Here is a 27,457-nt window from a genome sequence, read left to right on the forward strand (position 1 = left end):
CTTGCCTTTTCGGTCATTTTTTTGACATGCATTTTTATGGTGTTTTTTGTCCATTTTTGCAGCTTTCTATGCTATGGCGTGTTTCGGCACGCTATTATATGCTGTTTTCAGGTGTTTTTTAAACTGTTTTTTGGGACATGTCATTTTTTGACATTTTTGCCATACTATAGCCTTGCCTTTTCGGTCATTTTTTTCAACATGCATTTTTATATGGTGTTTTTGTCCATTTTTGCAGCTTTCTATGCTATGGCGTGTTTCGGCACGCTATTTTATGCTGTTTTCAGGTGTTTTAAACTGTTTTTTGGACATGTCATTTTTTGACATTTTTGCCATACTATAGCCTTGCCTTTTAGTCCATTTTTTGGCAACATGCCATAGCCTTGCCTTTTCGGTCATTTTTTCAACATGCATTTTTATGTGTTTTTGGCCATTTTTGCAGCTTTTATGCTATGGCGTGTTTCGGCACGCTATTTTATGCTGTTTTCAGGTGTTTTAAGCTGTTTTTTTTGGACATGTCATTTTTTGACATTTTTGCCATACTATAGCCTTGCCTTTTCGGTCATTTTTTTCAACATGCATTTTTTATGGTGTTTTTGTCCATTTTTGCAGCTTTCTATGCTATGGCGTGTTTCGGCACGCTATTATATGCTGTTTTCAGGTGTTTTAAACTATTTTTGGGACATGTCATTTTTTGACATTTTTGCCATACTATAGCCTTGCCTTTTCGGTCATTTTTTTTGACATGCATTTTTATGGTGTTTTTGTCCATTTTTGCAGCTTTCTATGCTATGGCGTGTTTCGGCACGCTATTTTATGCTGTTTTCAGGTGTTTTAAACTGTTTTTGGGACATGTCATTTTTGACATTTTTGCCATACTATAGCCTTGCCTTTTCGGTCATTTTTTCAACATGCATTTTTATGGTGTTTTTGTCCATTTTTGCAGCTTTCTATGCTATGGCGTGTTTCGGCACGCTATGCTTTTTAGGCTCAGTTTTCAGGTGTTTTAAACTGTTTTTTGGACATGTCATTTTTTGACATTTTTGCCATACTATAGCCTTGCCTTTTCGGTCATTTTTTTGACATGCATTTTTATGATGTTTTTGTCCATTTTTGCAGCTTTCTATGCTATGGCGTGTTTCGGCACGCTATTTTTATGCTGTTTTCAGGTGTTTTAAACTGTTTTTTGGACATGTCATTTTTTGACATTTTTGCCATACTATAGCCTTGCCTTTTCGGTCATTTTTTTCAACATGCATTTTTATGGTGTTTTTGTCCATTTTTGCAGCTTTCTATGCTATGGCGTGTTTCGGCATGCTGTTTTCAGGTGTTTTAAAGCTTTTTTTTTGGACATGTCATTTTTTGACATTTTTGCCATACTATAGCCTTGCCTTTTCGGTCATTTTTTCAACATGCATTTTTATGCTGTTTTTTCCATTTTTGCAGCTTTTCTATGCTATGGCGTGTTTCGGCATTTTTATGCTGTTTTCAGGTGTCATTTTTTGACATGTTTTTGACATTTTTGCCATACTATAGCCTTGCCTTTTCGGTCATTTTTTTGACATGCATTTTTTGACATTTTTGCAGCTTTCTATGCTATGGCGTGTTTTCGGCACGCTATTTTATGCATATGCTATTTTATGTGTTGCCTTCTTGCCTTTTCGGTCATTTTTTCAACATGCATTTTTATGGTGTTTTTGTCCATTTTTGCAGCTTTCTATGCTATGGCGTGTTTCGGCACGCTATTATATGCTGTTTTCAGGTGTTTTAAACTGTTTTTTTGGACATGTCATTTTTTGACATTTTTGCCATACTATAGCCTTGCCTTTTCGGTCATTTTTTTCAACATGCATTTTTATGGTGTTTTTGTCCATTTTTGCAGCTTTCTATGCTATGGCGTGTTTCGGCACGCTATTATATGCTGTTTTCAGGTGTTTTAAGCTATTTTTGGGACATGTCATTTTTTGACATTTTTGCCATACTATAGCCTTGCCTTTTCGGTCATTTTTTTGACATGCATTTTTATGGTGTTTTTGTCCATTTTTGCAGCTTTCTATGCTATGGCGTGTTTCGGCACGCTATTTATGCTGTTTTCAGGTGTTTTAAACTGTTTTTTGGGACATGTCATTTTTTGACATTTTTGCCATACTATAGCCTTGCCTTTTCGGTCATTTTTTTGACATGCATTTTTATATGTGTTTTTGTCCATTTTTGCAGCTTTCTATGCTATGGCGTGTTTCGGCACGCTATTATATGCTGTTTTCAGGTGTTTTAAGCTGTATTTTTGGGACATGTCATTTTTTGACATTTTTGCCATACTATAGCCTTGCCTTTTCGGTCATTTTTTTGACATGCATTTTTATGGTGTTTTTGTCCATTTTTGCAGCTTTCTATGCTATGGCGTGTTTCGGCACGCTATTTTATGCTGTTTTCAGGTGTTTTAAACTGTTTTTTGGACATGTCATTTTTTGACATTTTTGCCATACTATAGCCTTGCCTTTTCGGTCATTTTTTTTCAACATGCATTTTTATGGTGTTTTTGTCCATTTTTGCAGCTTTCTATGCTATGGCGTGTTTTCGGCACGCTATTTATGCTGTTTTCAGGTGTTTTAAGCTGTTTTTTGGGACATGTCATTTTTTTGACATTTTTGCCATACTATAGCCTTGCCTTTTCGGTCATTTTTTTGACATGCATTTTTATGCTGTTTTTGTCCATTTTTGCAGCTTTTTTTTTGTTTGGACATTTTTTCCATTTCAGGTGTTTTATGGCGTGTCATTTTTTGACATTTTTGCCATACTATAGCCCTTGCCTTTTCGGGCATGCATTTTTATGCCTTTTTTGCAGCTTTCTATGCTATGGCGTGTTTCGGCACGCTATTTTATGCTGTTTTCAGGTGTTTTAAACTGTTTTTTGGGACATGTCATTTTTTGACATTTTTGCCATACTATAGCCTTGCCTTTTCGGTCATTTTTTTTTCAACATGCATTTTTATGGTGTTTTTGTCCATTTTTGCAGCTTTCTATGCTATGGCGTGTTTCGGCACGCTATTATATGCTGTTTTCAGGTGTTTTAAGCTATTTTTTGGACATGTCATTTTTTGACATTTTTGCCATACTATAGCCTTGCCTTTTCGGTCATTTTTTTGACATGCATTTTTATGATGTTTTTTCCATTTTTGCAGCTTTCTATGCTATGGCGTGTTTCGGCATACTATTATATGCTGCCTTTTTTCAGGTGTTTTAAAACTATGTTTTTTGACATGTCATTTTTTGACATTTTTGCCATACTATAGCTTTTGCTATGGCGTTTTCGGCACGCATTTTTTGCTGTTTTCATGCACATTTTTACTATTTTTTGGACATGTCATTTTTTGTCCATTTTTGCCATACTATAGCCTTATGGCCTTTTCGGTCATTTTATTACATGCTGTTTTAAACTCCATTTTTGTGTTTTATTTTGCTGTTTTTTTCAAAACTTTTCTTTGCTATGGCGTATGCTGTTTTTTGGGCACATGTCATTTTTTGACATTTTTGCCATACTATAGCCTTGCCTTTTCGGTCATTTTTTTTGGACATTTTGTGATGTTTTTGTGACATTTTTTGCAGCTTTCTATGCTATGGCGTGTTTCGGCACCTATTTATGCTGTTTTCAGGTGTTTTAAATTTTTTTGGACATGTCATTTTTTGACATTTTTGCCATACTATAGCCTTGCCTTTTCGGTCATTTTTTTCAACATGCATTTTTTATGGTGTTTTTGGCATTTTTGCAGCTTTCTATGCTATGGCGTGTTTCGGCACGCTATTATATGCTGTTTTCAGGTGTTTTAAGCTGTTTTTTGGGACATGTCATTTTTTGACATTTTTGCCATACTATAGCCTTGCCTTTTCGGTCATTTTTTTGACATGCATTATTATGATGTTTTTGGCTGTTTTTGAAACTGTCTATGCTATGGCGTGTTTCGGCACGCTATTATATGCTGTTTTCAGGTGTTTTAAAATTTTTGGGTACATTTTTTTTTAAACTGTTTTTTGGACATGTCATTTTTTGACATTTTTGCCATACTATAGCCTTGCCTTTTCGGTCATTTTTTTTGACAACATGCATTTTTTTTATGTTTTTGGTGTTTTTGTCCATTTTTGCAGCTTTCTATGCTATGGCGTGTTTCGGCACGCTATTTTATGCTGTTTTCAGGTGTTTTAAACTGTTTTTTGGACATGTCATTTTTTGACATTTTTGCCATACTACTATAGCCTTGCCTTTTCGGTCATTTTTTTACATGCATTATTATGATGTTTTTGGCTGTTTTTGAAACTGTCTTTGCTATGGCGTGTTTCGGCACGTTATTATATGCTGTTTTCAGGTGTTTTAAGCTATTTTTGGGACATGTCATTTTTTGACATTTTTGCCATACTATAGCCTTGCCTTTTCGGTCATTTTTTTGACATGCATTATTATGATGTTTTTGGTTGTTTTTGAAACTGTCTTTGCTATGGCGTGTTTCGGCACGCTATTATATGCTGTTTTCAGGTGTTTTAAAACTGTTTTTTGGACATGTCATTTTTTGACATTTTTGCCATACTATAGCCTTGCCTTTTCGGTCATTTTTTTGACATGCATTATCAGGGTGTTTTTCTCCATTTTTGCAGCTTTCTATGCTATGGCGTGTCTTGGCATGCTATTTTATGCTGTTTTCAGGTGTTTTAAACTGTTTTTTGGACATGTCATTTTTTGACATTTTTGCCATACTATAGCCTTGCCTTTTCGGTCATTTTTTCAACATGCATTTTTATGGTGTTTTTTGTTCATTTTTGCAGCTTTCTATGCTATGGCGTGTTTCGGCACGCTATTTATGCTGTTTTCAGGTGTTTTAAGCAATTTTTGGGACATGTCATTTTTTGACATTTTTGCCATACTATAGCCTTGCCTTTTCGGTCATTTTTTTGACATGCATTATTATGATGTTTTTGGCTGTTTTTGAAACTTTTCTTTGCTATGGCGTGTTTCGGCACGCTATTATATGCTGTTTTCAGGTGTTTTAAAGCTGTTTTTGGGACATGTCATTTTTTGACATTTTTGCCATACTATAGCCTTGCCTTTTCGGTCATTTTTTCAACATGCATTTTTATGGTGTTTTTCTCCATTTTTGCAGCTTTCTATGCTATGGCGTGTTTCGGCACACTATTATATGCTGTTTTCAGGTGTTTTAAAGCTATTTTTGGGACATGTCATTTTTTGACATTTTTGCCATACTATAGCCTTGCCTTTTCGGTCATTTTTTTGACAAGCATTTTTATGGTGTTTTTGTCCATTTTTGCAGCTTTCTATGCTATGGCGTGTTTGGCATGCTATTTTATGCTGTTTTCAGGTGTTTTAAACTGTTTTTTTGGACATGTCATTTTTTGACATTTTTGCCATACTATAGCCTTGCCTTTTCGGTCATTTTTTTACATGCATTATTATGATGTTTTTGTCTGTTTTTGAAACTGTCTTTGCTATGGCGTGTTTCGGCACGCTATCATATGCTGTTTTCAGGTGTTTTAAACTGTTTTTTGGACATGTCATTTTTTTGACATTTTTGCCATACTATAACCTTGCCTTTTCGGTCATTTTTTTGACATGCATTATTATGATGTTTTTGGCTGTTTTTGAAACTTTCTTTGCTATGGCGTGTTTCGGCACGCTATTATATGCTGTTTTCAGGTGTTTTAAGCTATTTTTGGGACATGTCATTTTTTGACATTTTTGCCATACTATAGCCTTGCCTTTTCGGTCATTTTTTTGACATGCATTATTATGATGTTTTTGGTTGTTTTTGAAACTGTCTTTGCTATGGCGTGTGTTTCGGCACGCTATTATATGCTGTTTTCAGGTGTTTTAAACTGTTTTTTGGACATGTCATTTTTTGACATTTTTGCCATACTATAGCCTTGCCTTTTCGGTCATTTTTTTGACATGCATTATTAGGGTGTTTTTGTCCATTTTTTGCAGCTTTCTATGCTATGGCGTGTTTGGCATGCTATTTTATGCTGTTTTCAGGTGTTTTAAACTGTTTTTTTGGACATGTCTTTTTTTGACATTTTTGCCATACTATAGCCTTGCCTTTTCGGTCATTTTTTCAACATGCATTTTTATGGTGTTTTTGTCCATTTTTGCAGCTTTCTATGCTATGGCGTGTTTCGGCACGCTATTATATACTGTTTTCAGGTGTTTTAAGCAATTTTTGGGACATGTCATTTTTTGACATTTTTGCCATACTATAGCCTTGCCTTTTTGGTCATTTTTTTGACATGCATTATTATGATGATGTTTTTGGCTGCTATGGCGTTTTGCAAATGTGTTTTGGTATGGCGTGTTTTCGGACACGCATTTTTTTTTTTGACATTTTTGCCATATTATATATTGTTTTGCCATAACTACTATAGCCTTGCCTTTTCGGTCATTTTTTTGACATGCATTTTTATGGTGTTTTTTAAGCTTTCTATGCTATGGCGTGTTTTCGGCACGCTATTATATGCTGTTTTCAGGTTTTTTAACATTTTTGGCCATTTTTTGACATTTTTGCCATACTATAGCCTTGCCTTTTCGGTCATTTTTTCAACATGCATTTTTATGGTGTTTTTGTCCATTTTTGCAGCTTTCTATGCTATGGCGTGTTTCGGCACGCTATTATATGCTGTTTTCAGGTGTTTTAAGCTATTTTTGGGACATGTCATTTTTTGACATTTTTGCCATACTATAGCCTTGCCTTTTCGGTCATTTTTTGACAAGCATTTTTTATGGTGTTTTTGTCCATTTTTGCAGCTTTCTATGCTATGGCGTGTTTGGCATGCTATTTTATGCTGTTTTCAGGTGTTTTAAACTGTTTCTTAGACATGTCATTTTTTGACATTTTTGCCATACTATAGCCTTGCCTTTTCGGTCATTTTTTTGACATGCATTATTATGATGTTTTTGGCTGTTTTTGAAACTGTCTTTGCTATGGCGTGTTTCGGCACGCTATTATATGCTGTTTTCAGGTGTTTTAAACTGTTTTTTGGACATGTCATTTTTTGACATTTTTGCCATACTATAGCCTTGCCTTTTCGGTCATTTTTTTGACATGCATTATCCATCCATCCATTTTCTTCCGCTTATCCGGGGTCGGGTCGCGGGGGCAGCAGCCTAAGCAGGGAAACCCAGACTTCCCTCTCCCCGGCCACTTCATCCAGCTCTTCCCGGGGGACCCCGAGGCGTTCCCAGGCCAGCTGAGAGACGTAGTCTCTCCAGCGCGTCCTGGGTCTTCCCCGGGGCCTCCTACCGGTGGGACGTGCCCTGAACACCAAACCAGGGAGGCGTCCTGGAGGCATCCTAATTAGATGCCCGAGCCACCTCATCTGGCTCTTCTCAATGCGGAGGAGCAGCGGCTCTACTCCGAGCTCCTCCCGGATGACCGAGCTTCTCACCCTATCTCTAAGGGAGAGCCCAGCCACCCTACGGAGGAAACTCATTTCGGCCGCTTGTACCCGCGATCTAGTTCTTTCAGTCACTACCCAAAGCTCGTGACCATAGGTGAGGGTAGGAACGAAGATCGACTGGTAAATCGAGAGCTTTGCCTTTCGGCTCAGCTCCCCTCTTCACCAAGACAGACCGGTGCAGAGTCTGCATTACTGCAGACGCCGCACCGATCCGCCTGTCGATCTCCCGTTCCATCCTTCCCTCACTCGTGAACAAGACCCCGAGGTACTTAAAATCCTCCACTTGGGGCAGGACTTTCATCCCCGATCCGGAGGGGGCACGCCACCCTTTTCCGGCTGAGAACCATGGTCTCGGATTTGGAGGTGCTGATTTTCATTCCAGCCGCTTCACACTCGGCTGCGAACCGATCCAGTGAGAGCTGAAGGTCGCGGCCCGATGAAGCCAACAGGACCACATCATCTGCAAAGAGCAGAGACCTAATCCTGAGGTCACCAAACCGGACCCCCTCAACACCCTGGCTGCGCCTAGAAATTCTGTCCATATAAGTTATGAACAGAATCGGTGACAAAGGGCAGCCCTGGCGGAGTCCAACCCTCACCGGAAACGAGTTCGACTTACTGCCGGCAATGCGGACCAAGCTCCGGCACCGGTCATACAGGGAACGGACAGCCCGTATCAGGGAGTCCGAAACCCCATATTCCCGGAGAACCCCCCACAGGACTCCCCGAGGGACACGGTCGAATGCCTTCTCCAAGTCCACAAAGCACATGTTTGTGGACTGGTTGGGCAAACTCCCAAGCATCCTCAAGGATCCTGCCAAGGGTCCAGAGCTGGTCCACAGTTCCACGACCGGGGCGAAAACCGCATTGCTCCTCCTGAATCCGGGGTTCGACTATCCGGCGGACCCTCCTCTCTAGTACCCCCGAATAGACCTTACCAGGGAGGCTGAGGAGTGTGATCCCCCTGTAGTTGGAACACACCCTCCGGTCCCCCTTCTTGAAAAGAGGGACCACCACCCCAGTCTGCCAGTCCAAGGGCACTGCCCCCGATGTCCACGCAATGTTGCAGAGTCGTGTCAGCCACGACAGCCCCACAACATCCAGGGCCTTGAGGAACTCCGGGCGGACCTCGTCCACCCCCGGGGCCCTGCCACCGAGGAGCTTTTTGACCACCTCGGTAACCTCAGCCCCAGAGATAGAGGAGCCCACCCCCGGGTCCCCAGGCCCTGCTTCCCCAACGGAAGGCGTGTCGGTGGGATTGAGGAGGTCTTCGAAGTATTCCTTCCACCGATCCACAACGTCCCGAGTCAAGGTCAGCAGTGCCCCGTCGCCACCATACACAGTGTTGACGGAGCACTGTTTCCCCCTCCTGAGACGCCGGATGGTGGTCCAGAACCTCTTCGAAGCCGTCCGGAAGTCGTTTTCCATGGCCTCGCCGAACTCCTCCCATGCCCGGGTTTTCGCCTCGGCGACCGCCGCCGCCGCACTCCGCTTGGCCTGTCGGTACCTGTCTGCTTCCGGAGTCCCACAGGCCAAGAAGGCCCGATAGGACTCCTTCTTCAGCTTGACGGCACCCCTTACCGCCGGTGTCCACCAGCGGGTTCGGGTGTTACCGCCCCGACAGGCACCAACCACCTTACGGCCACAGCACCGGTCGGCCGCCTCAGCAATGGAGGCACGGAACACGGCCCACTCGGACTCAATGTCCCCAGCCTCCCCCGGGACATGGTCGAAGCTCTTCCGGAGGTGGGAGTTGAAGCTCCTTCTGACGGGAGACTCTGCCAGACGTTCCCAGCAGACCCTCACTATGCGTTTGGGTCTGCCAGGTCTGACCGGCGTCCTCCCCCACCATCGGAGCCAACTCACACCAGATGGTGATCGGTTTTTGACAGCTCCGCCCCTCTCTTCACCCGAGTGTCCAAGACATACGGCCGCAAGTCCAATGATACGACTACAAAGTCAATCATTGAACTGCGGCCTAGGGTGTCCTGATGCCAAGTGCGCATATGGACACCTTATGCTTGAACATGGTGTTCGTTATGGACAATCTGTGGCGAGCACAGAAGTCCAATAACAAAACACCACTCGGGTTCAGATCGGGGGGGCCATTCCTCCCGATCATCACGCCCCTCCAGGTCTCACTGTCGTTGCCAACGTGAGCGTTGAAGTCCCCCAGCAGAACGAGGGAGTCCCCAGAAGGAGCACTCTCCAGCACCCCCTCTAAGGACTCCAAAAAGGGTGGATACTCTGAACTGCTGTTTGGACCATAGGCACAAACAACAGTCAGGATCCGTCCCCCAACCCGAAGGCGGAGGGAGGCTACCCTCTCATTCACCGGCGTAAACTCCAACGTGCAGGCACCGAGCCGGGGGGCAATAAGTATTGCCACCCCTGCCCGGCGCCTCTCACCAGTGGCAACTCCAGAGTGGAAGAGAGTCCATCCCCTCTCAAGAAGACTGGTTCCGGAGCCCAAGCCATGCATCGAGGTGAGGCCGACTATATCTAGTCGGAACTTCTCAACCTCGCGCACCAGCTCAGGCTCCTTCCCCACCAGAGAGGTGACATTCCACGTCCCCAGAGCTAGCTTCTGCAGCCGAGGATCGGACCGCCAAGGTCCCCGCCTTCGGCTGCCGCCCAGCTCTGACATTTTTGCTGTTTTGATTGCACCCGACCCCTACGGCCCCTCCTATGGGTGGTGAGCCCACGGGAAGGAGGTCCCATGTCACCTCTTCGGGCTGTGCCCGGCCGGGCCCCATGGGTAAAGGGCCGGCAACCAGGCGCTCGCCATCGAGCCCCACCCCCGGCCTGGCTCCAGGGGGGGGCCCCGGTGACCCGCGTCCGGGCGAGGGGAACTCTGAACCATTGGTGTATATCATCATAGGGGTCTTGTGAGCTACACTTTGCCTGGTCCCTCCCCTAGGACCTGTTTGCCATGGGTGACCCTACCAGGGGCATGAAGCCCCCGACAACTGAGCTCCTAGGATCACTGGGACACGCAAACCCCTCCACCACGATAAGGTGGTAGCTCAGGGAGGGGGACATGCATTATCATGGTGTTTTTGTCCATTTTTGCAGCTTTCTATGCTATGGCGTGTCTTGGCATGCTATTTTATATGCTGTTTTCAGGTGTTTTAAGTTATTTTTTGGGACATGTCATTTTTTGACATTTTTGCCATACTATAGCCTTGCCTTTTCGGTCATTTTTTTGACAAGCATTTTTATGGTGTTTTTGTCCATTTTTGCAGCTTTCTATGCTATGGCGTGTCTTGGCATGCTATTTTATGCTGTTTTCAGGTGTTTTAAACTGTTTTTTGGACATGTCATTTTTTGACATTTTTGCCATACTATAGCCTTGCCTTTTTGGTCATTTTTTTGACATGCATTATTATGATGTTTTTTTGGCCATTTTTGCAGCTTTTTTGCAGCTTTCTATGCTATGGCGTGTGTTTTGGCATGCATTTTTATGCTGTTTTCAGGTGTTTTAAACTGTCCTTTGCTATGGCGTGTTTCGGCACGCAGGCTATTTGTTTTTTTTGGACATGTCATTTTTTGACATTTTTGCCATACTATAGCCTTGCCTTTTCAGTCATTTTTTTTACATGCATTTTTATGGTGTTTTTGTCCAGTTTTTTGTAACTTTATATGCTATGGCGTGTCTTGGCATGCTATTTTATGCTGTTTTCAGGTGTTTTAAACTGTTTTTTGGACATGTCATTTTTTGACATTTTTTCCATACTATAGCCTTGCCTTTTCGGTCATTTTTTTGACACGCATTTTTATGGTGTTTTTCTCCATTTTTTTGCAGCTTTCCATGCTATGGCGTGTTTCGGCACGCTATTATATACTGTTTTCAGGTGTTTTAAGCTATTTTTGGGACATGTCATTTTTTGACATTTTTGCCATACTATAGCCTTGCCTTTTCGGTCATTTTTTTTGACACTCATTATTATGGTGTTTTTGTCAGTTTTGGCAACTTTCTATGCTATGGCGTGTTTCAGCACGCTATTTCATGCTGTTTTCAGGTTTTTAAAGCTGTTTTTTAGACATGTCATTTTTGACATTTTTGCCATACTATAGCCTTGCCTTTTCGGTCATTTTTTGGACATGCATTATTATGGTGTTTTTGTCCGTTTTGGCAACTTTCTATGCTATGGCGCGTCTCGGCACACTATTTTATGCTGTTTTTTTTGGAGGTGTTTTAAACTGTTTTTTTGGACATGTCATTTTTTGACGTTTTTGCCATACTATAGCCTTGCCTTTTCGGTCATTTTTTTGACATGCATTATTGTGTGTGTTTTTGTCAGTTTTTGCAACTTTATATGCTATGGCGTGTGTTTCGGCACGCTATTTTTATGCTGTTTTCAGGTGTTTTAAACTGTTTTTTGTACATGTCATTTTTTGACATTTTTGCCATACTATAGCCTTGCCCTTTCGGTCATTTTTTTCAACACGCATTTTTAAGGTGTTTTTGGCCATTTTGCAGCTTTCTATGCTATGGCGTGTTTCGGCACGCTAGTTTTATGCTATTTTCAGGTGTTTTAAACTGTTTTTTGGACATGTAATTTTTTGACATTTTTGCCATACTATAGCCTTGCCTTTTCGGTCATTTTTTTGACACGCATTTTTAGGGTGTTTTTGCAACTTTATATGCTATGGCGTGTCTTGGCATGCTATTTTATGCTGTTTTCAGGTGTTTTAAACTGTTTTTTGGACATGTCATTTTTTGACATTTTTGCCATACTATAGCCTTGCCTTTTCGGTCATTTTTTTGACACGCATTTTTATGGTGTTTTTGTCCATTTCTGCAGCTTTCTATGCTATGGTGTGTTTTGGCATGCTATTTTATGCTGTTTTCAGGTGTTTTAAATTGTTTTTTGGACATGTCATTTTTTGACATTTTTGCCATACAAAAGCCTTGCCTTTTCGGTCATTTTTTGGACATGCATTATTATGGTGTTTTTGTCCGTTTTGGCAACTTTCTATGCTATGGCGCGTCTCGGCACACTATTTTATGCTGTTTTAAGGTGTTTTAAACTGTTTTTTGGACATGTCATTTTTTGACATTTTTGCCATACTATAGCCTTGCCTTTTTGGTCATTTTTTTTTACATGCATTATTGTGGTGTTTTTGTCAGTTTTTGCAACTTTATATGCTATGGCGTGTTTCGGCACGCTATTTTATGCTGTTTTCAGGTGTTTTAAACTGTTTTTTGTACATGTCATTTTTTGACATTTTTGCCATACTATAGCCTTGCCTTTTTTATCATTTTTTCAACATGCATTTTTATGGTGTTTTTTTGCCATTTTTGCAGCTTTCTATGCTATGGCATGTCTCTGCCAGCTAATTTATGCTGTTTGGAGGTGTTTTAAGCTGTTCTTAGGACATGTCATTTTTTAATATTTTTGCCATGCTATAGCCTTGCCTTTTCGGTAATTTTTTCAACATGCATTATTATGTTTTTTTTGGCCATTTTTGCAACGTTCTATGCTATGGCGTTTCTTGGCACACCATTTAATGCTGTTTTCAGGTGTTTAAAACTGTTTTTGGGACATGTCACACAAACTAATTTAAGAGATGGTATATTTTTTTAACCCTTTAAAATCTGGTTTGTCATCAGTTTTCTAGCTAAGCGTTCAGGCGCCTTTTACAAGCTGTTTAACCCTCAATGACTAAAAATCTTCACAGTATAGTATGTCATCCAAAATGTTGCAACGACATTATAGTATAGTTTGTTATTTAAAAAATCACAGAAAAATGTCACGGTTTAGTACGTTGTCAAAAATGACCCGAAATCCCCATAAATTTCATCCACTTTAAAATTGTCAAAAAAAAAAAAAAAAACCTCATAGTATTGTATTTTTTCCAAATTAGCATCAAAATGTCACGGTGTAGTATGTCATTCAAAATAACATTTAAAAGTCAAAGTATCTTGTGTCATCCAAAATAGCATAAAAAAAGTCATACTGTAGTATTTTGTTCAAAATATTGTCCTAACATCATACTTAAGTTAGTTGTCCATAACTGCATAAAATGTTCTGGACGACATACTACAAAACGACTTTATTCTTTTTTTAGCAGCATACTATACCTTGCCTTTTTGTGATATTTTAGACAACATACCATTCTAAGACTTTTTTATGCTGTTTCGGACGACAAACTATAGTGTGAATTTTTCATGATATTTTGGGGGGCGTGCAATACAATGCCTTTTTGGTGCTGTTTCAGGCGACAAACTATGCACTATGGTATGACTTCTTTTTGCTATTTTTGACAACATACTGTCATATGTCCTCTTGTATATGTTTTAGGATTAACTACAGTATTAATTTATTATTCTATTTCTGACATACTACCAGGCTATACTGCGACTTTTTCAAGCTATTTTGGAAGACATATTATTGTATGATTTATTATTTAGCTTTTTTTGACAGCATACTATACTTACTTTTTCATGGTATTTTGGATGTCATACCATACAATGGCATTTTATTCTCATGTTATGCTTTACTATGGTGTGTCTCTCATCATATTTGTCATATCTTCATTACTCACACATGGTGACCCAAGAAAGTTGTGGTCGTGCCACGGCCAGCTCTCCGACTTTTTAGTGTGGGGTTTGCATCTTCTCAGTTTGTCTATGTGGATATCCTCCTAACGTCGGTCCCCAAGCACTGGACGCAGCTCCTCACTGCTCTGTAGAGGATGAGATAAATGCATAGAACAGATTCACTGTACAAGTGACAATAAAGAATTCTAAAAAAAAAAAAAAAAAAGTAAAAAATAAAATAATATGGTTTTCATCACAATGTTTTTGACTTGCTATATATTATGATTTCTTTTCACATTTTCATGGCATAGTATACTATTACTTCCTCACACTTCTTTGGCACACTATACTAATACTTATTTAAAATCACAGTATTTGACATGCTATACTTTGAGTTATTATTACACTTTTCACTGGCATACCGTACTATAACTATACCATGAGGGTATTTTTTCATGATACTTAGTGAGATCAGAGTGTTTCTTTTGTATAATTCGTACCTCATCGTTTGTCTTTCTTCTTGCCTTGATCTCTCCAGGTACCTGAACTACTTTGCCACTAAGTCCAGTCCAACAGGCGTGATCCTGGATCTCTGGGAGGCCCAGCACTTCCCCGAGGGAGACCTAAATGAACTGGCTGCTGTGCTGGAAGAGATGGGTCGCCATGATGGTAACTTTGCCTCCATGACAACAGAACACTGACGAGGCAAAATGGTCCCCATGACAATGACAGAACTTTGGTGTGAATTACAAGTGAATTCTCTACAGTTGATGCTGCAGCAAGGACAATGAACAAATTAGATGCGGGCAAAAGAAAAGTTGTCACCATGGTGATTGAGCACTGGTTAAATACCATGGCAATCCTGCCGACTTGGTAATGGACGAGAAATGCTCGAGCTGGTGCTAAAAACTATGTGCTTATCTTTGTGTGTTTATTTGAACAACGTTGCAGTGTTGTGTGTTACCGAAAGAGACATAACCCAACCTACAACGCAAACAGTCTATCAGGAACAAACAAAACATACACATGCCTAAAAAAAGACCTTGTTTGGTGTACAACACTAGTTGTTCTCTTGCTGTTTCTTTATACTGAGCAAAGAGAAGCAGAGAAAATAAGCAACAGAGGTGCTGACCTTGAAAACCTCTACAGGAATTGAACAGAATCATAAAGGGAGAGAAGCTAAAATGATTACAAAAGAGTTGGAGAAAGCAGAGTAAGGAAAAAGAGAGAGTGAGATCATCTGTGAGAACAGAATGGAAAACAGATAATGAAAGAGGGTAGATAAAGACATGATCCCTCACTTGTCCTGCGAGCCTTGGCTGTACGTGTTTTGCCAGTACAGTTTGTTGTCTTTATATCGTTTCCTAGGGAACGCTCTATGTATTCTGCTGTCCATATGTGTGGATCATTTCCCGCCAACAGAATTTGCTACATGGTGACCGTCAATCAAAGGGGTCTGACCAGAAACAAGCCCGAGACTACAGGTTTCTTCTTTTTTAGCTGATGTGAGGTTTAAATTTGTGTTTTATTTAGAATGAAGCTTGTGGCTTTCCTCTAAAATGCCTGAAGATATTAAATCATCATGACCACAGGGAGTCCAGAAGACAGGCATGAAATTGTTATGAATTTGTCTGTTTTGAGGTATATTTGCACTTATGATAAACAGATAAGGAGGGCAGAGATGCAGACTGTCCAGACTGTCAGTCATTCCCACTAAGTTAGCCTTAACTAATTTTAAAATTGTTAGAGGTTTCACCGCAACATCCAAACAAGGATGAGCTACAAATGCATCCTTTAACTACAATTGAGCATTTTTTTTGTTTTTGTTTTTGTTTTTTTGCTGCTGCTGCTCCGTTCCTCCACAAAAAGAACTTGTTTGGATGGAGTTGTAGTACAGACATAGACTCAATGCAGGGTGGGAAATTCAAGCCATGGCTACCACATTTGGTTAACCACAACCTCTAATTCAGGAGTCTGTCTTAAGGACTGCTGGGGCTTGTTTCTGGACAGAGTCCAACTCAGAGAGCAGAGTGAGAAAGCAAAAGGGGATGATCTAGAGGTGAAGACACAAATGTTTTTAAATACAGTACTATACAAACTACCATAGTAATATGTGATAGTGAGTTAAATACAGCTGATATCATTCATTACCGCTAAATGTACACAATATACTAATTTTATCAATCATATTTTAATTTACTAAAATATATATAGCCTACATATATATTCTATATTTCTGTCATATTTTCAGTGTCTCATCATCAAGGGTGTCAGTTGTGTTATCTGCCATCAGGCCACATGTGATTTCATTTGTGATCACCATGACTTGATCATGGTCACTAGCACCATCCAGTGGCTTTTGAAGAATATCAGCATTTACATTTTTTTTTTTTTTTTTTTTGATCATCTGAAATGTGTAAATACATGATTATCATGTTCATTCTAATGACTTATTATTATCATAATAATTTTTGTTCAGTGGTCATTATTGTGTTATTTACATTAACATTTTATTTTTTGTCATTTTAATGTTTTTCTGGGTGTGAACTGTATTGGGGGATACAAATTTGTAACAGTTAGTTGCCCTTTATCTCAAACAATGTTCTGTCAGCAACTAACATTTCAACTTATGGTGTATTTGTTAAAAAAAGTTGCAATTTAAAGCTGAAAATCAAGTTACCAACTAAATGGGCCTACTGTATGTAAAATGAAGTGTAATATATTTGTGTTTTGCAGAACAACAGTGTGAAGCAGTGAAGCAGGGCTGGCTTTTAAGTGTATGCATAGACTCGAGTCAACAGTGTCTGACGAAAAGGTGAAACTCCATCGAGCCAGCTTTTAGGAAAGAAAAACGGCCTTATTTTTAGTGGGTTTTGAATAGCTGGCAGATGCCCCCCGAGCATGAACTCTATTCACCATGTTAAAGAACAGCATGTACACTGCTGTCTAAGGGAATACATGTAAAATACTCAAAAACTGGAGTTAAGATATATCTGCTCTGAACTTTGGAGAGACGCCATATGAAACTGAACATCAGGTATGTAGAGGAGCTATTGAGGAGGATATTGTAAAGAAAACCAAGTAGGGAGAGGCTGAGTTAACACCAGTACAAAAGGTCAGATCGTTACCTCTTCATGACAGATTTCATCTTGCGGTTATCCACACAGGAGGGAAACCTTGAGACATTGATTTTACGCATTGATTTTTTTAGAAATGTGCAAGTTAAAAATCCGACCTTTTATACTGGTGCAACAGCAGACGTACTAGAAGACATGCAGGCCTCAGCGTTATGTATCTTATCATTTTGGACAGCCTTAATGAACCAAATTAGAAAAGGTGTGACGTCAAATGACGGATGAGATGTTTTGTATGTTTTCAAATGATGATGTCAGATGTGAGGAAATCAAAGGGAAGAGTTGTGCGAGATTTCTGGATAAAAGCCTAAAAACATCAAGTCATCAATTCAGTAGGTTTCAGAACAAAACATGAACCCAAAGGTCATGACAGTGTCTCTTTCATACAATGTGATCATCAACATCTCTTATCAATTCAGAAGCAGAATACCAGATCCAATTTTAACTGACAAAACCTGCGCAAGGAGACGATTGGTTAAAAAAATTTACACCGCTGTGTAACTTTGCCAATAATTTGATCCTTGCCATGTTCTGAGTCTACAGTTTACCAGCAGGATAGACTGTTTGTTTATGGACTGAAAAAGGGAGTTTTTATATGAGGAGAGTGAACGTTCAGCCTCTAGAAGGTGATCCTTCGTGATGTGAAAATGAAGAAAGTAGTGTTAAGATATCAAAGTATGTAAGAAAAAAATATTTTGTATCCACAATATGTACAGTTGTGTACTGTCAGCTATATTTGGCAAATTTGAGAATATAAAAAAGAGCAGTACAGTTAGATACTAGTTTGTATGTTTCAAGTTTGTTTTTTAATTTAAGTTTAATTTCCTTTTTGTAAAAGCAGTGTCTACTATGCAAACTTGGCATTGGTTATCATGATAGAAGTCTATAACTAGAGCTGTGCTTGTAAGTGCATTTTTATTTTACTATCAGGGGTGATTTGATTTGATTAGTGCGGGGTAGTGTTGGTCCATTTTTGCTAATTCTGGCACGCTTCATGAATCTTGCTCAATCTTGCTGAATGCTCGCCTCTCTATCTCCTCTAATTGTTTTCTGTACAAAGTGTAAGAAAGAATTTTTAAGACAATTAATAAATTATATTTATAAGCAACGCTGAACATGTATAGTGTCTATGGTGGGTTCTTTATCCAGGACTGTTTCTGAAAAAAGGTTTTAAACTTAAATTTTTCTCATAATGCAATTTGTAGACCACAAATATATACATTTGATTTGCAATGCTATGATTTTCAACTTTTTTTCTGGGAATATTCATATTTACAGGTTCCAGACTCAATAAGTAGTAGGATAAAGCAGCCTGAAGGGAAAGAAATTGAAAAAGAAAATCCTTACGGTGTCACTGTTTAACATGCTGTGTGCTCAGCAGAACCAGCGGGTTGCAATAAGGCATGCCATTTTTTCAAACATACAAAATATGGAGAGCATGCCTTCACAGTAAGAGGCAGCGCCAAGTGACTAGTTAGTATGCACCTCATTCGGCCACCACAAACTGTGCATCAGCCATGTGGATGAGTGAAACACTTTATTGGGGGAATGTTCAACCTTTTTACTGAATTAAAAACACCACTTTCTCTCACAGACAACTACAGTAGGTACAGAGTAAATAAGGCACAACACCCAAGAGGAAAGAAAGGGCATGTATAACACAACAACTCTGCCACACCTTCGACAGTGACAGAGCATCCCGTTACTTTAGTTGGCAGAGATAAAAAGAGAAATAAACTTAGTGACCTGAAGGAAAGTTTATCAAGAATTTTACAAATGGGACCAAAATCGAATGGATGTGATGGCGGGCCGCTGTGGAAGACCTAATAGTCCTCTAACTGTGATGATGAAAGGTGTCCAAATTTACCTTGAGAACCATTTCGGTCTGTGGCAGTAAGGCTGTTTAAGCTTCCTAATACCCGCTACCATGTGAGAATTTGAATCAGTGGAGAAACTCGCCTGATAGAAGCCAGATGATGGATTTTTTAATGACTTATGTGCCATTTGATTTCGGTGTGACTGCTGCAAATAGGGAATCAGTTCAACATGTACTTTAATTTACATGTATGAGGCAGCCTGGTCAGGGAAAAGTGACCTTGTGATGTCCACAGGGTAATACTGGTGATAGTTTGGGGGTGGCTGGGGGTGTTTTCTGGTTTTTCAATACTGTGTTTCTGTTATATTTTATGTGGAGGCTTCTGGTCCAGTTGCCTAACACACACAAATACCAATTTTCAACCTAGTTACGATGGCCACTCTGTATTATTGAGTGTCTGAATGATAGCAGTCCCCCGTGACAAACGACTTCTGGTTCCTCTAATCTAACACAGGCACAATTCCACACATTTATAATAGATCACTACATCATCAAGCAAGTAGTCACCACTACGGCTAGTGTACAACAGTTTTTGATTGCCTGTGATTGCGAGGGAGCACCTACGGGTGGCACAGTTTCGCTTCAAAAGCCCCCTCTCCTCACGCAGGGCAAGGAAACACAGGCGTGTAGAGCCTCAATCCAGGATTCATTTGGACATATAAACTTTATTTCTCACAAAGTCTTCAAGAGTTTGAGTTTTACATAGAAAAAAATATGTTTTTGTAACTTCCATACCATATCCCATCACAACTCAGGAACACACTTTTTCTTCAGTGTTAGCAAAACTTTAAAAGCCTCAAAAGTAAACTTTCCTCTTCTGCCACATAGTGTCAGTCATTGTAACCAAAAGCAGTCAATTTCAAAGTGACAAACATGTTCCAATCCAATTACAACATAAAGGCAGTAGTGGGTTGACAGTGTTTTGAAAGGAGGTGTCATACTGCAATAACAGATTGCCTTAAAGCATGTCCTTTTTCGTGCTATCAATCGGACCTTCATCTACAGGTAGGGTAGCTTTCACAGAAAGCAGTGATATAGTATTCCACTCACTGGTCAGTAGCTTGTTTGCTTATTTCTGCAGCTACAGTGCCCAGTTAAACTCAATCTCTTTCTCCGGGGCTTTTGGAGCATGTATACAGGAACATGGTTTTAGAGTCCTCAAACTAGTCTGAAATGAAAATACCTCATCTTCTCTGACGGACAGAACGAGGCCACGGGGGGCCAGATTGTCTTGATTAATTTTTAGTTGACCACTGTAGTCGTGTCATACCTTTTTTCAAGGGGGACTTGGATTGTAGAGTTATGGCAGATTCAAAGTTTGTGATCCTGCGATCTCCGAGTGATGATCTCACTTCCTGTCCCACCTCCTTTTCCCAGGAAAAAGGGTTGTGTGGCCTGGACCAGAGCCAGTGTGATTGTTAGTGCCCTTTCTATGTGTGTAAACACACACCTGGCAGCGGCCATTCACAGCTTGATGTCCTGAGATTCTGACATCTTGGCAAGTGTCTTTTTGACCCGTAGGGCTGTGAGACGGGAGGCCGGGTTATGGGCCCAGCATTCTGTCATCAGCTTCCCCATCTGTCTCAAACACTGAGGAGATACAGATTTACGTTAGGGAGGTCATCGTCTTGTGTTTATGTCACATATTTTGATGTATTTTACCTCATCGCTGGTCCATCGATTAGGAAAGGATGGTCGTAGTCTCTTGATGCAGACCACCTCTCTCATGTCTTCATACGAGGGGTCTGTTGGAACTAATTCGTGGTACGGCAACTGGTACTCTTCAAGGATCCCTACAAATAAAGACACAGAGGAACCACTTTTTTCTAATGTTTTCAAAATCCATACTGCACAGACCTGATGGGCATTGCTTCATCACACACAAATTGCCGAGGCCACACCCTTGTCTGGGAGAAAGAATCGTCACATATGGAGCAAAACAAGAAAATGCCCAAAATGTGTAATGGGTTGTGAAAAAACAAACAGAAGAATCAAAAGTGAATAATCACTGTGAGTGTAGTAAATCGCCAAATGACACAGGTGACAGTTATGATGACTAATAGATTTTTAGCCTTTGTGGGAGGCTGCTGCAGCACAGTCAAACAGTAATGTTATGTCAGCTAAATCTCAGCCAAGCGTAGACTGAGCAGACAGCCTTAACTGATCAAGGTTTTTCAAACACTCATATTCAAGCAAGGTAAAAATAAAAAAAATAAAATAATAAAATAAAATTATATTATTAGATGTCTGTAGAAAAAAAATGTCTAACAAGAAATAAATGCACAAACTTCTCAAAATTCCCATCCACATACAGCATTAAATAGCAGTGTAGGATCTTTGTTTTGCAGTAGAGGCAGTCTGGCTGTAACAGCCTGTTTCGGTAAAAAAAAAAAAAAAACAAAAAAAAACGTAAAAAGTATGATGACTGTATTTACCCCCTGAGACACAACGCCGAGCGATCTCCCAGAGAATGAGCCCAAAGCTGTACATGTCGGCCATGATGTACGACTGAAAATGACTTCTGTTCAGAGTCTCGTCCAGAACCTCTGGAGGCATGTAGCGCTTTGTTCCGACTCTAGTGTTGGGAGGGATGTCTACCTCATTGGTGTCACTGCAGAGATCAAAGAAACAATTTTGAATTAAACATGAATGAGCTGAGCACATTACTAGATGCTCTGAAATAATATAAGCTCAAAATACTTTGATTTGCTAACATTTCTGAACCTCTAACAGAGCTTAAATTCAGCAAAACCTGTATTCAAATCAAGAATAAAAGAGAAATATTTCAAAAAGTCGTGCTTAAAGGCAACAAATGTGAGTGGCACACTCACCTGATAAACTTGACTGCCAGTCCTAGGTCGGCTATACAGCAGGTACCATTTCTTTTTACCAGTATGTTCTTACTCTTCAGATCCCTGTGGGCAATGGCAGGTTTACCCTGGGTACCAAAGATCTCAGTGTGGAGGTGACAAAGGCCCGACACTGACGAGTAGGCCAGTCGCAGCATGGCTTTATTGTCTAGAGTGGTGGATTTGAGGTAGTCATACAAAGAGCCATTTTCATGGTAGTCTGTGATTAGGTAGAGTTGAGTCCAGGAGCCAGTTCCTTTAATATCAGCAGCTATAAAACCTGTGAATGGAGGGAGGGTGACGAAATGAGTTGATTAGGCAGAGTTTTCACTGCAGAAGAAGATGAATCACTTCAGTCACAGAAGTAGAGCACAACAGACCAGTCTGATTATTTAGGGGATTTTTCTTATTTGTTGTGAGTGAGTTCATTTAATGTTGCTGAGAGAAATAATCTTGGACATCGTGCAAAGTCCTTATAAATATAGGTAATTTTAAGCTTAATCATTCACTATTCTCAGGAAGCTTTACTGTCCTGTTGCCATACTTAAACTAAACTCTAGAATCTGTAATCTTGACACCATCAAACCCACCAAATCATACATTTGCAAGGGTTAACATGTTAAACAGCTAGTATTGACCATGGAGGGAAGAATTATACACTGCAGCATACAGTCTGTCTTCTAGTTTACTGACAAGTGATCTTTTGCCCCACTACTTAATTACTATGCATCTTGTAGTGTTTAATTATGCAAGCTTCTGTTTGCAGTGTGTTGCCTTATTTATAATTTGTTGTGGTGTATGGTCTCTTGGCTATAATTGATCTGTTTTGGCAGTGAGTGCAGTGTGGTGCAGCATTGTTAACAATGGACACAGTTCCACACCAACTATGGCCTGTGTTTTACTGTCAGTCACTTATTGATACATCAGTTTATCTATTTGTGCATAATTGAGGATCGTTTTGGATTACTGCTGCAAATCTTATATTAAATAGACTCATCTTTCCCTTTATGACATACTATACTATGACGATTTTTATGAAATTCTTCTTGATTGCTAAGTTATGCCTTTTTTTCCTGACAAACTATACAATGACTTTTTTAAAGACATACTATGCTATGACATTATGACATTTTTATGGCATACAATACTGTGCCATTTTTATTACATTTTTTAATGACAAACTATACCATGACTTTGTTTAAAGACACCTTAATGACATACTATACGGTGACATTTTTATGTTTTTATCACATACTAAACTATGACATATTTTGTATTAATTTTTTAAAAATATTATTAGTATTAAATTCATTTTTTTTAAGACATTTTATGACATACTACACTATGATTTTTTAATGGCATTTTATGACATATATATACTATGACATTTTGATGAAAAATGTATGACATATTATACCATTACATTATTTATGACCTTTTCATGGCATACTTTACTGTAAGATTTTTTTTATGACATTTTTAATGATTAATTATACTATGAATTTTTTTTTTTAAATTTTGAAGACATACTTTACTTTGACATTTTATGAAGTTTTTGTAGCATGTTAAACTATTGCATTTTTATGATATTTTACACTATGGCAATATTTATGACGTACTATACCATGACATTTTCATGACATACTATGCTAAGAGAGTTTCAGTAACAAGATAAAGTAACACATGAGACATGAAATCAGTCTTACCGAGTATGTTTTCATGTCTCATTAGGACAGTCTGGTAAATCTCAGTCTCTCTGAACCAACTGGCCTCCTCAGTGGTGAAGAAAACTTTAACAGCCACTTTTTCTCCCCTCCATCTGCCCATCCACACCTCTCCATATCTCCCCTTGCCTATCTGCTTCACCATGTGGATCTGCTTAGCTATCGTTCGCTGCACCTGAGGAGGAGCAAAAGATGGAAAACAGGTCAGGTTAAGTTTAACTATTAGCTCCATGTGTGTTTTGCTTTTTGTATCAGCACAGTCTCTGTATGTTTTAGAATAGGAACTACAGACTAAGGTTTAGTGAGTCTCAGATGACTACAGGATCTCCAAATCTAAATCAGGAATAGTGTTATCATTAATTCAAAGAAGGCTCAAACCTTGAATGAAAAAACAAACACTCCAATCTTTTGGTAAGTATCAAATTAATCACCAATATCTCCCCACATACTTCCAATATGAAACTAAAGAAGATAAACTCTAATGAAATGGGATTCCATGGGCCCTACTGTGTGCATATAAAGGATCCATAGAGCTTTTTTAAAAAAAATTCAACAGGTGTTTCGCTGCAATATGAGTATCTCACCAATAGAGGGAGCCCTGAGCCTGAGCCTGAGCTTTGCGACTGCTCTATCAGATCCCTCAGAGATTCTCCAGGAGGAATGTAGGTCTCATCCTGCTCCAGACCGATACTGTACCGAGGACGAGACTCTTGACGCTTGTATCTGTAAAAACAAAGCATGATTTAACCCTCTTAGAAAAATAAAACAAAAGTACCATAAGAAATACAAACTTTAACAAGTTACACTTTTTATATTTGAATGTCAGGGTCTTAGAGAAAGTTGCTGTAAACTCTGGCAAGAAGTGTGAAATAATCTGGATTTGTGTGTGTTTCATGATTACCTGAAGTAGCAGAGAACAATAATGACAGCCAGTATGATGCTGCACACAGTGACTGAGATCAGCAAGGCCATGTGGTGGATCTTCCCATCTACATAGACTGGGGAGGGGAAAATGAAGAGGTGAAGAAAAGGAGGATGGAATAGAAGAGAGAGAAACAATAAAGGTATGAAGAAACGTGAAATAATTTTTTTTTAAAAAGGGGTCACATCAGTCTTTTTCCTATTCATGATCCACAATTATTTGCAACATCTGGAACCATTTTTTACTCCAGTAACTTAAATGAGCTGTATCAGACATTTGAGCATATCTATGACCCAGAATCTGAGTTGGGATTGTCTGCACATGGCTCTCAGCATGGAGGTGGCTGAGCTGGTGGCTGGTAGGTAACGGTGCTAACAGCACAAACAGTGCTAACAGCAGCAGCAGTGCTGATAGCTAACTGTGTTATGGGCATCAGGCTTCCATAACAACAATGTTCCACCACTGTGGGTTTGGGGTGGCATTATCATCAGTGACCGCCATATGGGGGCAGTGAAGAGTGACAAGGATTAGTTAGCCAGTGGGACACATACACAGAGGGACTCAATACCTGCATCATAGCAATGCAGTGATCACGTGACACTACCTCAGCGATAAGGTGATCACCATCAATAAGTCAGTTGAAAGCTGCGCCGTTTTGGTCTGATGCAGCCAGGGTTCCCTCATTTTACGGCAAATTAAATCTGGTTAGAATTGAGAAATACCTAGCATTTATTGCTGAGTTTTATCACTGATTTTGTGTGTTGCACTTTGTATGTGGGATTCTTAACTGCTTTAACATCCACTATGAAGATTTTAAAAAGAGGGATTCGGTAAATTGTTTTTAAAAAAGTTACCAAGTATTTTGAGATTTTACATCAGAAAAAAGCAATTCACAGCACATTCAATTTCTTTGCCTTTTTAAGATGTCTGAAAGATTAATTTAAGACATTTCAATACCAATCAAGGCCTTATTTTTAGATTAATTAATTTAATTCCTTTAAAGACATTTAAAGGATCTGCAGGAAACCTAAATGCAAATGCAACACTATCTAAATGGTCACATATCACGAGAAATAAACTGCTTGGCGTTGGCATTGCTTTTTCACCAGGTTACAAATCCATACTGCTCCATCCCTTCATGCAGCCAGAACAACTACCACAACAAAGAGCAAAGAAGCTCAGATTACAACACACACAGAGTCAAACTTCATTCTCTGCTAAGGATGCTATCACTCCACTACATCTTATATAAAGACTAGTTGTTTGTTGCTATATTAATGCTCTGAATGTCACACGTAGCTCATTTTAAGCTGAAACAACAAGAAAGAAAACTCTAATATTCCTCCTTGAAAAAAAACAAAAACAAAGCCAAGGCGATGAATTACAGAAGTTCTACCAAGAAATCAGTTATCCTTACAAGTCACTTGAAAGAACCGCTGTACAGTAAATCAAGTGCATATCATATTTCACTCATCAATTTTTAATTTTCTTTTGGCACACACTCTTTTCCCCCAAGGCCCCAGTCAACAGCGAGAGGAAGCCCTAAGCCTAGTCGATGAATTCTCTTCCTGATCCCCTATGATAGGGTTTCAGAGTGATGACTGCCCCCGGTGTCTGCTGGGGCTTGTAATTTCCCTGGGAATCTAAGCTTTCTGTCTCTCAAATACACAAAAAGACTGTCACACTCACACATGGAGTATAGTGTTTTACACAGCAGAGACCTCACCATTCTCTTGACACCCAGCAGCTTCGGTGAGCTCCAGGACACTTTGACAGTATCTCCCGCAGTCTCCCCCACTTAAGCAGTCTTTGACTCTCTGACAATGTCATGATATCTCTATCTCTGAATCCTGTGTGCTGTAACACCATCAGTCACAGTTCTTGGCCCTGTCTAAATCATTGTCGCTGCTACACTGTCACTGTCACCTGCCATCTGGAGAACAAGTGGCTCATAAAATCCTTCTTGGGCTTCATGGGTGAGAAAGAGTTGCGGAGGAATGAGAGGAGAGAGAAAAACTCACGAGGTGGTTTGAGCGGTGGCAGTGTAGGATGCAGGTTTTTGTTACAGTAATCTTGGTCTGTACAGCACTCCAGTGATCTCCGCTGACGTGCGTTCCCCGTGTCCTGGAAGACAGAAAGGTGATGTTTTTTTCCTGTCTTTTGCTTTTTTCTAATTTCTGTGTTCAGTTGTTGATTAAGTTAGTAGTTACAATTTTGACATGAATTGTTAAAAACTACACTCATCTAATAAAATTGTGCTTTTTTTCTCTGTTTTTTGACATGGTTTATTAAGTTTTTTTAGATTTTAGGGGATTGGTCAAACAAAACAGATTTAACAATGATACATTATACTTTGAGAGTTTTAATGTAGTACATTTTTACTATCAATCCACAGACTGTATAAATAATAAATGTAGCTACCATGACGTCACCCTTTAATTTGCAAACAGCCGATTTGAAGCTGCACAATCAGCATTTTGGCTCTCGCCATCTTGTTTTTGGAGGTGAGAGGGTTGATCTGACTCACTGTAGCGACACCTTGCAGACAGCCTGTCACTCAAGCTGCCCTGCCCTTAAATATGTGTAACTTTGGCCCCTAATAAAATGTAAACGGATGAAATATAAAAAAACACTCGACTTCAGCATCGGACCAACGTGAACCCTTTGCCATCATTGTTTAAAATGTTCGATTATACGTCATGTGCATGTTACACACCAGTGCGTGTGCTCATGCATAAGCAAGAATACTGTGTCGGTGCCCACCTCCTCCAACCGTGCCAGAGCCAAGGAAGTGTACCGTTCTTGAGCACAGTACAGAGCACTCACACTTGTCAAACGAACTGGACTTTGGGGATCAAACGTGCTTGGGCACGGTACGGACTGCCTAGTGTGAGTGCACCGTGAATCCCCATAGACCCCTATGTTAGTATGACAAACTTATTGCTAAAAAAAA

At 39.8% G+C, this 27,457-nt stretch overlaps 2 protein-coding genes across 2 annotated transcripts in view; one reads left to right on the forward strand and one right to left on the reverse strand.

Annotated features, from left to right (window-relative positions):
- The window catches only part of unc5ca (unc-5 netrin receptor Ca), a 250,217-nt gene extending 233,852 nt beyond the window's left edge, over positions 1-16,365 (forward strand). The window contains exon 18 of the mRNA XM_042487541.1: positions 14,538-16,365. Coding sequence (XP_042343475.1) covers positions 14,538-14,700 — 163 coding nt within the window. The 3' untranslated portion in view covers positions 14,701-16,365. The remainder of the gene's footprint in view (positions 1-14,537) is intronic.
- A 2,315-nt stretch (positions 16,366-18,680) lies between these two features.
- bmpr1ba (bone morphogenetic protein receptor, type IBa) overlaps positions 18,681-27,457 on the reverse strand; it is a 33,116-nt gene continuing 24,339 nt past the window's right edge. The window contains exons 4-11 of the mRNA XM_042487543.1: positions 26,526-26,628; positions 24,484-24,580; positions 24,167-24,305; positions 23,565-23,757; positions 21,841-22,138; positions 21,445-21,620; positions 20,672-20,802; positions 18,681-20,599 (exon numbers count right to left, since the gene is read on the reverse strand). Coding sequence (XP_042343477.1) covers positions 20,474-20,599; positions 20,672-20,802; positions 21,445-21,620; positions 21,841-22,138; positions 23,565-23,757; positions 24,167-24,305; positions 24,484-24,580; positions 26,526-26,628 — 1,263 coding nt within the window. The 3' untranslated portion in view covers positions 18,681-20,473. The remainder of the gene's footprint in view (positions 20,600-20,671; positions 20,803-21,444; positions 21,621-21,840; positions 22,139-23,564; positions 23,758-24,166; positions 24,306-24,483; positions 24,581-26,525; positions 26,629-27,457) is intronic.

Source organism: Plectropomus leopardus, chromosome 6 (assembly GCF_008729295.1).
Source record: "Plectropomus leopardus isolate mb chromosome 6, YSFRI_Pleo_2.0, whole genome shotgun sequence".
NCBI classification, from domain to species: Eukaryota; Metazoa; Chordata; class Actinopteri; order Perciformes; family Serranidae; genus Plectropomus; species Plectropomus leopardus.